The sequence below is a fragment of the Leptonychotes weddellii genome, chromosome 3 (genome assembly GCF_054177405.1).
Source record: "Leptonychotes weddellii isolate Sample4059 chromosome 3, ASM5417740v2, whole genome shotgun sequence".
NCBI lineage: Eukaryota > Metazoa > Chordata > Mammalia > Carnivora > Phocidae > Leptonychotes > Leptonychotes weddellii.
Window position 1 is genome coordinate 71641931 of NC_138371.1, and position 12754 is coordinate 71654684.

The 12754-nt window shown below is 39.3% G+C and overlaps 1 protein-coding gene across 1 annotated transcript in view; it reads left to right on the forward strand.

Moving 5' to 3' along the window:
- NEB (nebulin) overlaps positions 1-12754 on the forward strand; it is a 198037-nt gene that overhangs the window by 55312 nt on the left and 129971 nt on the right. Inside the window, exons 38-48 of the mRNA XM_081815483.1 lie at positions 36-242; positions 2222-2326; positions 3596-3703; positions 4640-4951; positions 5644-5850; positions 6311-6415; positions 6568-6675; positions 7321-7632; positions 8965-9171; positions 10528-10632; positions 11617-11724. Of these exons, the coding sequence (XP_081671609.1) occupies positions 36-242; positions 2222-2326; positions 3596-3703; positions 4640-4951; positions 5644-5850; positions 6311-6415; positions 6568-6675; positions 7321-7632; positions 8965-9171; positions 10528-10632; positions 11617-11724 (1884 nt within the window). The remainder of the gene's footprint in view (positions 1-35; positions 243-2221; positions 2327-3595; positions 3704-4639; positions 4952-5643; positions 5851-6310; positions 6416-6567; positions 6676-7320; positions 7633-8964; positions 9172-10527; positions 10633-11616; positions 11725-12754) is intronic.

Consider the following 12754-nt stretch of genomic DNA (forward strand, 5'->3'; position numbering starts at 1 on the left):
AGGATAACTCCTCACATGAGATTATTCTCTTACAGAATGTGTATAAAGACGAGTATAACAACTTCTTCAAGGGCATTGGATGGATCCCTATTGGTTCTCTGGAGGTTGAGAAGGTCAAGAAAGCCGGTGATGCTTTAAATGAGAGGAGGTATCGACAGCACCCAGATACCATCAAGTTCACCAGTGTGCCCGATTCCATGGGCATGGTTTTGGCTCAGCAGAACACGAAGCAGCTAAGTGATGTGAGTGGTTTCCCTTCAAAGGGGTTTATCCAGGGGCGCCTGGGATTATCTGGGGATTTTATTTCTCTTTTGTCACATTATCACAGATATCCGGGGGCGCCTGGGCGGCACGGTCTGTTAGGCAGCCGGCTCTTGATTTTGGCTCAGGTCATGATCTCAGGGTCCTAGGATTGAGCCCTGTGTCGGGCTCTGCACTCAGCAAGGAGATGGCTTGAGGATTCTCTCTCTTCTTTCCCTCTGCCCCTCCCCCCCCACTCATGCTCACATGCTCTCTCGCGCGCTCTCTCAAATAGATAAATAAATCTAAGGGGGGGTGTAATCCATGAATAACCCCCATTCCACCATCCTTAATTCAACATGTGAAGGTACATCTCTGTTAGCGTTTCAACTGCTTTCAGTTGATGAAACAACTTGGAACTTGAACATAAAGAGAATAGGGAGGAGAGAAGGAGGATTTTCCAAATTTGTTTTATTTTCCAAATGTAGAGAATCTGTGCTATTTATAAGCAGACCCCTATCATTATACACATGAAATGAAATGAAATTATTACTGTTATTATCAGTGATTCCATCTGAATTCTAAACCAAGCTATTTATTCCTCTGAGTTGCAACAGTCCTACCTAGCTACACGGGGAGAAGGCATAATGTCCTAATCCTCTTGCATAAGAGCTAGATGTTCTGAAAGGCAAGCCAGAGAGAGGCCTCTGGGGAGGAGGTAAGCTGTTTACTTTCAGAGTCAGCTGAACCTCATTTCCAAGCCCAGGTCTATCTGGACCCTTATTCTTAGAGCCTAATTACAATGCTCAGCGCTTCCCTTCAGCAGTGGGTAAAAACAAAGAAAAGAAGAGGTGGTGTGTTTTTAGCCCCAGATATTGGAAGGTGGGGAAGGCTTAGCTTGGCTCGGATTTGAGAATTATCCGTGGATTTTCTTTCTCAGGCCAGTCTCTGTTGTCACATTACCACAGATATTTTGAGATTAGTTCTATTGTAGTAGTGATAAATGTGGAGCTTCTTCTGATTTCTTTTGTTCTTGCTGTGGTTTTCCAGTTAGCTAGGAGAACTGGACACTCACGCATTGTATTCTCCATCCCAATAAATGCCATCGACATCTACCTGATGTTACCACCAATGCCTCCCTGCGTGATCCCGGCATCAGTGCATCTCGGTCTCTCCCAGCGTCCCCTGGGGCACTTGTCTGTCGTTCAGCTGCCCGCAGTTAGTTAGGGCTTCCATACCTCTCATGGGGACAACTGCAGTAAGTTGGTATCTGGCCTCCCAGCCTGGGGTCACACATGACAACCAGAAGAACGGGCTTAAAATGTAAATCATAGCCCTCTTATACTTAAAAGCTCTTAGTAATTTCTCCTTGAACCTAAAAGCTAAACTTGTTACCTTGGCCAAAAAGGCCCTCAGCTCTGTGCCCCTGCTCCCCATCCTAATTCTGTGGGGCCCCCTCAGCACATTCCAGCCCCATGACGCATGCTGTCTTCAGTCCCTCACGCTGGCCCTGCCCTTTCCAGACTCAGGGCCCCATATGCTCTGCTTTGGCCTAGACGCCTCCCTTTTCTTCAAATCTGGGCATAAATGTTATCTCCTTAGCCTTTGCTGACTACCCTTGTTTCTTTCCTAAAGTTATTCTATTTACAACACATCACACATTCTAGCTCTATCTCATAGTTTACATTTTTATTTTCTGTCTCCTCTACTGCACTCTAACCTTCAAGAGGACATGTCTGTCTTTGTCAACACTTTACATGCGGAAACCTATCACCCTACCTGGCCCATAGTGCTGTCCAATAAATACTGGTGGACTAAGCAAATACCTATCCTACCACACCCTGCCATATGGTAGTATAGGTATTTGGCTTGTATATGGAAAAACACAAATGATAACCTTCCTTTTTAAAGGGGTGTGTACTTGATGAAACGGACGTTATGTCAGCTAATGACATTTGCATTCTGCCTCCTTTGTTTTTAGTTGAACTACAAGGTGGAGGGGGAGAAACTGAAGCACAAATACACTATGGACCCCGAATTACCTCAGTTTATTCAGGCCAAGGTCAACGCCCTCAACATGAGTGATGTGAGTATTTGGGCTGGAACCAGTCTAATATTGCTAACATGGGCCTCTTCAGTTCTGTATAACTCTAGCAGTGAGAATTTTAAGGGCAGCAAACCAAGTGTGGATCTTTTGAGTCTCTGTTTGAAGAGGTCGTTGAGAAGACATGACTGCTGGTTAACTCGTGAACTAGACCCGGGCAGAGGCTCCCCACCCCTACCCCTGTCCTTGGAATGTACACCGTTCCTACAGTGGGAGCCATTTTAGAGGATGCAGCCTTGATAGAGCAATATGTTGAGACCATCTGAATGGTATCCGTGACTAAACCCAGTTAAGGTTCTGTATAAACTTTTAAGATTGTGGTGGGCAGGTGAGGAGAGCTACTTGTCTTGTGGCTGCCCAAGACAAGCCTTGTATGTAAGTTCCCTCGTTTATTAAACCTGCCACCTACCAATCTGTAGTGGGCTCCCTCTTTGTTTGGTGTTGCCTTGCCCTCCATGTCCGGGGGCCAATTTTTGAATCAGTAGTCTAAAGATTGGCCCATTATCATAGAATATGAGACTAGAAGCTACCATAAAGTTTCACTTGATTCAGGCTTTTCCAAACTGTGGACTCTGACTCATTAGTGGGTTATAAAATCAGTCTAGTAGGTTGTATTGCACTTTTTAGAAAGTGGAACAAAATGAGATATACAAGATTGGAAGGTGCAGTCACGAATAGTCTGTAATAAGGACAAATATTGCTTTATATAACTTTTGTTTCAGTTATTAAAACTTGTATAAAAGTTTATTGTAATTTTCTTGAGAAACTTTTTTTGCACATAACAAGCCTCTTGGGTAGTCTAGATACATAATTGGTAGTGATCTTTAAATTCACCATTATGAATTGTTTCTTTTGCTTTAAAAAAAAAAGTTGGTAAATTCTAATTTAAAAAATAACCAAACCTAGATAAGATCATTCATTTCTTAAAAGATGACTTAGTCATTTTTCCTAACATTTTAGGCTCTCTTTTATCTCCAAATAAACATTTTTTGATATTCATTTCTATGCCTTTGGTTTATTTAAAAATTTTCCCTGCTTTTATAAGTAATACTTAAACATTAAGAGTGATCAAATCTAGGTGGTACTACATCTGAATTTTTAATTTTAGTATTCATATCTTTCTTTACGTTTTAATTGTTTCATTACAAAAAATACAAGAAAATTAAAGTATTGCATGCTTATTATAGAAAAGTTTGGAAATACAGGAATATACTTAAGTAGAATAATAAAATACTCTTTCCTTTTTTCAAGTCTCATTATAAAGCAGACTGGAAGAAAACTCTTGCTAAGGGCTATGATTTGGGACCAGATGCCATTCCAATTGTAGCTGCAAAAAGTTCAAGGAATATTGCTAGTGATGTAAGTATAATTTGAAAGTAGAAAACTTCTCTATATTTTTAAAATCTTTACATGGTATGTGAGGCTATATGAGCTGTATTAGGAAATAAATTAAAAATTATAAAAATATTTCCTAATATCCTAAGTACCAATGATTTTTTTATATTACTTTAAAATCTTTAGAAATTCAATACAGTTAGTACAAATAAGAAAATTCTTTGTTTTAAACTGTGAAATAGTTGGAATTGTCATTGGTGTCATTGTTATGAACTTGGAAACTGCTTTTTATTTGGATTTTTTCAAGAAAAAAAGCCTTGGCATACTAAAATGTCACTAAATCAAAAAAAGGCTCCAAGTTTTTAAAAGAATATAATTTTTCAATATAATTTTCACAAAGAAAAAATCCAGTAAAATAGGAAAACCAGGAAGAATTATAGATTAAATGACAGGATTTTAGTTACTTACCTACTTAATTACTTTTTATAAATTAAGTTATATTTTCATATGAATTGATATAATACCTTGATAGAGTAAGAACGCATTCATTTGGACTCCAGTAAACTAATTTGTATAAGAGCTTTGCTGAAATTTATTCAGGATTATGCAAGTACTTTATAAAGTAATACAAATTATTTGGAAATAGATCATAAATATACACTAAGTCCTTAATAAACTTTTTAGGAACTTTTGAGAATATTCAAAGAATCTATTTATGAATAATCTAGATGTAAACCACAAATTATCCCATTCTTAATTATCCCCAGAGCAGATCTCAAGACCCTCCATTAGAAATTTTTTACCAGTTGTTTATTGAAAAATACTAAAAAATTTAGATGTTACCTGGATTCAGACTGAATTTGGCTATTGCTTAATCTGTTATATAAATTCAATCTGACACTGAAGCATTTCCTATAATTGACCCTATCAAACTTCTGTCTGTCCTTCTTTTTCATATAGTTCAAGTATAAGGAGGCTTATGAGAAAGCCAAAGGCAGGCAGATTGGATTTCTCAGTCTTCAGGATGATCCTAAACTGGTCCATTACATGAATGTGGCCAAAATACAGTCCGATCGTGAGTACAAAAAGGGCTATGAAGCCAGCAAGACCAGGTATCACACACCCTTGGACATGTTCAGTGTGACAGCGGCCAAGAGATCTCAGGAGGTCGTTACCAACACCAACTACAAACAACCCTTCCACAGCTACACTCTGCTGCCTGATGCCTTGAATGTGGAGCATTCCAGGAATGCAATGCAGATCCAAAGTGATGTATGTAATGGCCAACAGATTATTGGCATAGAATTAGTTATGCATTTCTAGCTGGTAGGAGGGAAGAACAAGAAATTGGCAGTTTCATTTACTTCATCTTAAACCTGGCTGGACTCACTATAATTAGAGATCCTCTCCAGAATTTGGAGTTTTAGAATTTCACTCATTTGAACTATATATAGCTTTAATTTTTTTTTTTTTTTGGTTAGTGTGTGTGTGTGTGTGTGTGTGTTAGACAGTACATGATGTATCCTGTGAAAAACCAAGAGGCTGAAATGAGTGCAATGTAATATCTTTTCCTATGTAAAATTCTTTTACCTTTTCCTCCAAGAAAGTTAAGTTTTATAAAGGAATTATTGGGTCAGGTTTTCCTGTTCAAAACCACCATGAATGCAATCACTTTTTTTTTTTTTTTAAGATTTTATGTTTAAGTAATCTCTGCACCCAATGTGAGGCTCAAACTCACAATCCTGAGATAGTCACATGACCTACCAACTGAGCCAGCCAGGAGCCCCTGAAAGCAATCACTTTTAAAATTCTTTTTTTTCCAAAAGATGGTAGGGCATAAAAAGCAGGCAATTCTCTTCTCCCTCCTTTTTTTTTTTCCTCTTTGATAATGAGTAAGTCATCTAGCCAAAGAAACCCAAGCTCTGACTCTCTCTGAAATGAAAATTTCCTTTTTCATTGTAAAGAATCTATACAAATCTGACTTCACCAACTGGATGAAAGGGATCGGCTGGATCCCCATAGAGTCACTGGAGGTGGAGAAAGCAAAGAAAGCCGGAGAGATCCTTAGTGAGAAGAAGTATCGCCAGCACCCTGAGAAGTTGAAGTTCACCTATGCCATGGACACAGTGGAACAAGCACTTAACAAAAGTAACAAACTGAATATGGATAAGGTAAGAACTCGCCTGCTGGTCTCAGCCCGTGAACCCTTGAACCCTGGAGGTGCCGCTATAATCGTCATCAGCATTTTTATCTTTATGGCAGTCGTGGTGGTGGTAGTCGTGGTGGGAGGGGGCATTCTATACTGTTCATCATGTCTAGAGAGCTCCCACATACACTGACCTTCAGACTGGCTGTCCACACCACGCTGAGGGTGTGACAGAGCTGCAAAACTCCATGTAGTGTGAGGTTGGGGCAAGATGGCATGTGTTGTCTTTGTGGAAGAGGGTTCCCTAGTTGGATGGTTTTAGCCCTCATTGTGTGTTCAGTCTCATCAGCCTGTCTTCTTGCTATGCCATCCATTTGCCAATATCAGATTTCATCTCTTCTGTCGTGGAGAAACCTCTTTCTGTTGATAGCACTATTGCAAACTTGTCCTGCTGTACAGTCATGTGTCTGTCCTCCTTGTTGCAGAGGCTCTACACTGAAAAATGGAACAAAGACAAGACCACCATTCACGTCATGCCCGATACTCCAGACATTTTACTTTCCAGAATGAACCAAATCACCATGAGTGATGTAAGTAGATTAACAGCAATAAAGTGGGAGAGAAGGTTCGAGGAAACTAATATTTATGGAATGTCTCTTTTATATGCCAACCACGTCAAAATCAGGATTCCCATTCTAACCCAAATAACAAGTTGCTGGTGTTATTCTATTTCATTATTTAGAAACTATACAAAGCTGGCTGGGAAGAGGAAAAGAAGAAAGGATATGACCTGAGGCCTGATGCCATCCCAATAAAGGCTGCAAAAGCCTGTAGAGACATTGCCAGTGATGTAAGTGCTTCCACTGGGCCTTCTGTAGGCTGAGTGAATGAGAAGCAAATGAGCCAAGTTCGTGTGTGTGTGTGTGTGTGTGTGTGTGTGTGTATTCAAGGGCTGCAGTCAACCCTACCCAGTGTCAGTGGGACCCTCATCCGTGGAACACACAAGACATTTTTCTTCACCCAGTCCAAGGACCCTCTAATCGTTTGTTCATTATTTGATGTAAAAAGTGACTAGGTCTTATTAAAATAAGTTGCTTTTAGAGAGTCAAATCATTTATAGGCAATTCTGAGCAAATATCAGATGCAGTCTACACATTTTACCCAAGAGACCCTTGATTAGGCCCTTTCCTGAATTAAAGATGCACCGTGAGGAATTGTGCCTGTAGCCTATTCTGATGAGACAGCTGAGTGGGAAAAGCTGCTTTCTAAAGCACCCTGAAACAACTTATTCATGCATCTCTTTGATTAACTCTGAGATCATTTTCTTTCCATGGACTCAAGTCTGGCAAGAAATCTGAAGTAAAAAGATTTTGCTCCCTGCCCCTGCAAGCTCTAAAACCATACACCTTTGACAAAGCTAATGGCATCTAATGAATTATATTTTGCTCTCTTTCCTTCACTAACTTCATCACCATCCTTCCTTTCCCATCCACAGTACAAATACAAGCAAGCCTATGAACAGGCCAAAGGGAAACACATTGGCTTCCGGAGCCTAGAGGATGACCCCAAGTTGGTGCACTTCATGCAAGTGGCCAAGATGCAGTCAGACCAGGAATACAAGAAGGCATATGAGAAATCGAAGACCTCCTTCCACACCCCAGTGGACATGCTGAGCGTGGTGTCAGCCAAGAAGTCTCAGGAAGTGGCCACCAATGCCAACTACAGAAATGTGATCCATTCCTACAACATGCTTCCCGACGCCATGGGCTTTGAATTGGCCAAAAATATGATGCAGATTCAAAGTGATGTACGTGACAGCCACATCATTTGCAGAACACTGACTGTAGTTAATAAGCAAATCATGAATGACCCTTAGTGAGGACATTTTGAAAATCCTGAAAGAAATTCCAGTGTAATTTCCCACCAAGTTGTTTATTTTTTTACCTTAGATGGAATTTCTTTCTTTTAACAAAAGGGGATACATTCTAGAAACCAAAGTCTTATTTTCTACCATTATTGCTGTGAGGATTGGTGGATACTGGATTCAGATAGGGCAAATGAAAATTTGTTTCAGAGAACATGTTGAAGGAAACATGTCAAGCAAAGAGAGTCTGAAGCCAAAACGGCTCCTAGTAAATGAGTAAGAGGAAGGTCAGGAAGTCCAGTCACTTGCTATCTCCTGCCATCACTCCTAACCAGCTTCCACTTCTTCCAACTCTGCAATCGCCTGCATTACTTGCAGATGGAACATTGAGGAGGTGGAAGCTATTGGAAGAAATATGAGGAAGGCACAGAGTAGAGCCAAGAATTCAGCTATACAGGCCATTTATTTGGTGGCTGAGAGAAAGGAATTTAAATTACGAGCCAAAGGCAGGTAACGCCAAGCCTGTGTTTCTCTTTAGGAATGTAAGAGCTGAGCTCCTAATTGCTAGGCAGGTACATAGTGCCCATATAAAAGCCACTGAGTTAGAGTTGTAGAGGAAAATAGCAGAATTGAGGGGGGAAAAAGCAAAATTTGTACAGAGTACCAGTGAGGTTTCTGACATACCCAAGGGAATTGTAACAATGGTGGGTGATCAAAGCTTACAATGAAAGAAAGAACAAGAGTCCCAGTGAGTCATCTGTCAACCAAGAGAACTTGGGAATTTTTGTAAGAAAGTTAGGCCAACACCCAGTGCTCATCAGATCACGTGCAACTAATGAATCATTGAACACTACATTAAAAACTAATGATGTACTATATGTTGGCTAATTGAACTTAAATAACAAAACAAAACAATGTATATGGCCCAAATGTACAGATTAAAAAAACAGAGATTGTCAGAATGGAAAAAAAATAAACGAGCATAGTCACCTTTCTCGAGATAATTGTCACATGATAGCTAATCTAGTTGGTATTTCTTAGCATTTTTTCCTTGTGAAGGCATTGAGGAAAACAAATCACAAAGATATTACTGCTTATTTTTAATTTCTCATGCAAAAAAATGTAAAAAAATATAATGTTTAGGGACAAAAATAGTTGGAGTTGGATATACTATTGGTTGAAAACCAAAGTGGAACTTAGGGACTGTTGAATACCCACTCATGGTTCTTGGCAGCTTTGGTTTCTTCTGATCCCTGAACTTTTCCTCTTTTGCAGAATCAGTACAAAGCTGACTATGTTGACTTCATGAAGGGCATTGGATGGCTCCCTCTGGGCTCCCTGGAGGCTGAGAAAAACAAGAAAGCCATGGAGATAATCAGTGAAAAGAAGTACCGCCAACACCCAGACACTTTGAAGTATTCCACTTTGATGGACTCAATGAACATGGTTTTGGCCCAGAATAATGCAAAAATTATGAATGAAGTGAGTCTTTCAACAGTGTAATATTTCCTATGCACCAGGAAAAAGCCAGGCCTTCTTACATTTGATCTACAGGTTTTGCTAATAGTTTTAGGACATCACAATTAATATTTATTCAGCTTTAAAAAAGGGACTTGTGGTTAAAAAAAGATAGAAATTAGTCCTAATTAGTGGCACCCTAAATGTTCAATGAACCACTCTGTCCAACAGACATAAGAAAATAAATATGAATCGTTCCTTTTCATACAAATTTTGGAAAGAAGTCTTGTTTGTCTAAAGTGAGGTTGAGTAGAAGTTCACGACGCTGAATCAGCAGATTTTCTGCCTGACAGCTGAGTGTTGCAGCCCACCCTGCTTCCTAGCTGCTTTGATGGAATTGAAGGAGACTCCTAGATCCTGTGGCTATAGAAGCATTCCGAGCCAGGACCTTCTCTGGGCAAATCACGAGAGCAGTTGTTCTCTACAAGTAGTTCCTTGCATCATTAATTATTCCAGCCTTTAGAAAAGCCTTACTGTATTTTTAAATTTATTATCCATGATAGATACCAAGACCCAAAAGCACATCTACCTTGGACTTCTGTTTTTAAATTATAAATAATAATTGCAGCACCATTGGTTATATTGTATGGATCATAATTTGAAATGCCATTGATTAGCAAAAAAGAAAAAAATTGGACTTTAACATTAAGCAGTTGAAGAAAATGATGGTCCTACTTGCGCTAGAGAGAGCTGTATTATGCTAAGTGTCCAAGTAAATCCCTTGGAGTCTTCTGAGAGAGACAACAGATTTGTCAAGATGACCGATCTCTTGGACAGGGACTTGCCTAAAAGACAAGGCACAGATCTCAGTGTCCCTTTTAAGATTTAGTATTTAAACTATCACAAGCTCACATTTATTTTTTAGATGTTAAACCTTTCATTTTTTTCAGTGTAATGATTTATTAATCATTTCAGAATAATGATGCCAAGATAAGAATCATCATCCTCTTATTGCAGAGTTCTGGAAATGATGGCCCAGACCTGCTGTGTATCTTTAGGCAAGGTGCATTGATTCTCTGGGCTATGATTTTCTCAACTCTGCTATAAGAGGATTCAACTGATGATCACCCAGACATCTCTCAGTGTAGCATTTGCTATTTCTATGATTCTCATCTTGGCATCATTTTACTTTCCATCTTCTATCCTCTCCACTGTCTTGTTTGAATTAGCGCCTTTTCAATTTAAATTTTAAAAATAAGATCTAGCTAATAAATATTGATATTTATGTACAATTATATATATAAATACACACACACAAAATGAGCATCTTTTAAGATCTTTAAATACTAACTTTCACTTTTTTTTTTTTAAACTTCCCAGCATCTCTACAAACAAGCATGGGAGGCTGATAAGACCAAAGTCCACATTATGCCCGATATTCCCCAGATTGTCTTGGCAAAGGCAAATGCAATTAATATGAGTGATGTAAGTATAATTCCCCCTAGTTTATTTGAACCAGTATAAACTAATTAATGTCTCTCAATCATAAGAGTGAATGTTTTGAAAATAAGAGTAGGAATCCACAAATGAGAATCTTTCTCCTTCTAATCTTGCTTTGCTAAGAGTTGGAGCAGGCCTGTGGATGGGACTTGGGCCCCAGCAGTTAGGAAATTGAAGGGCAGTTGGATTTCATTTAGGGGCAGGTACTCCTTCTCAAACTGCGAGACTTGGCAGGAAGAGAAGGGCTTGGGGGCCCCAAAAGAGAAAAAGGAAGTGAGAATCCTAGGACCTGGTTCCTGAAGTCTCTCCACCAAGGCTTTGAGATGGTCCTAAAGAAGGGGTCTTGGGAAAAGTTAAGTGGGAAGGGAAGATGAACATTTTGAAGAATTTGGGGCAAGCTCCACAACAAGGAATGTTCAACACTTAGTGTTAGAAAATGCATAAATGCTTTATTTCACTTTCTTTCTCATCCTAATCATGGTTGCTGGGAAATCTCTAATCCTACCAGTGTGTTCTCTTTTCCTTGAATAACACAGGGATTTGTGATTAATAACTTATTTTTGGATTGTAGAATCCACACAATTACATAAATAAAAGTGTCGATTGCAAAATAGTGAAGTTTTCTTTTGATGTAAGAGTATGGTTGTTTTGTAGTCTTCTCTTGACTTTTAATTGAGAAAAATGTATCAATGAGAATCTACTTGGCTTTCACATTTTTAAAAAGCATATTTACAACCTAATAGAAACCACTAAGTTTTACTTTTTCTGGTGGTTTCTTTTGAAGATATGTTGGTGGGTAATAGACTTTTTTCAAACACAGTTTTGTTATTTGTAAGAACATTTAGCCATCAAACCACCAATGAAGCATTCTCAAAAATAAAAATGATGCCACAGTGCTAGTTTACTCTTTTCAAATAAACCCAGGCTTTCTTGTTTAGAAGAACATTATTCCCTTGCCTTTCTTTACAGAAACTCTACAAACTTTCTTTGGAAGAATCTAAAAAGAAAGGCTATGATCTCAGAACCGATGCGATTCCTATCAAAGCTGCCAAAGCCTCAAGAGATATTGCAAGTGATGTAAGTCTGAAGGAAGGCACTCACCTGACTGGGTTTTTTTTCCCCTAATTTACCAAAATAATAAGGGCTGAATTTTGGAAACGCTCAGTGGAAAAGATATAGGGGGAAAAGTGTGCCTGCTAAGAATGGCCTCTTTCTATTCTGTGCATGCTTTTTAGCTTTGCTCTTTTGTTTTCTCTGGTATTTCTTTAAAAACAAAACAAACAAAAAACCAGAATGCTAAACACATTATGACCACATACCTATGTGCTCCCTGGCTCATGAGATCTAGGTGAATTTTCTTTGAACTCCATCCCCAAGGCTATTGCCTGTAGAAATCCAAAGCCCTTCACCAAGCTTTCTTGGTGAAAGGCTTGGGTTGTTCTTGCTTCCTGCATCTTAGGAAGTCTCCTCGTAGCAGGATGTCTCATTAAATGGTGTGCTGGGGATGCTGATCTTTTGGACTGATGACAGCTGATTGTTAAATGATCAGGAATTTTGCAAGCCAGTAGTTAAATTCTTGGTAGCTTGACACCAGCCATGGTGGGAGTATTTACACCACAGAGATTGACAAACATGACCGATCAGGGCTTTTTCCCTCCAGAGAGCTGGTGTACCAGCTCCCCATTCCCGTAACCTATCACCTGTATGAAACTCAGTTCTTTCATTTGGTTGTTTCTGCAAGAAATCTTTCACAGTGACTAGGAGTGATTTGGGGGGTAATGGGAGGAACACATTTCAGCATACTCTTTCCTTAGCCCCCCCCCCCCGCCCCCAGGGACATTTTCTCTCTCATATTCTATGCCAGTTCATCTTTCCCACCTTCCATCCCTATGCCACTACTGCATTGTCCTGAAATCTCTAAGTTCTTTTCCCTCTTTTCTGTAGTAATTCAGCTCCCTGAGCCTCCTACCCCCTACCTTGCACACTCAAACTCACAGGAGATAGGCAGAATAAGAAGCTTTCCATGTATCAGGATCCTCCCTCTGTAGAAAGAAGTTGAGTGATAAATAGTAAAATTTCTTCCCCATTATACCAGTATAGAAAGTCT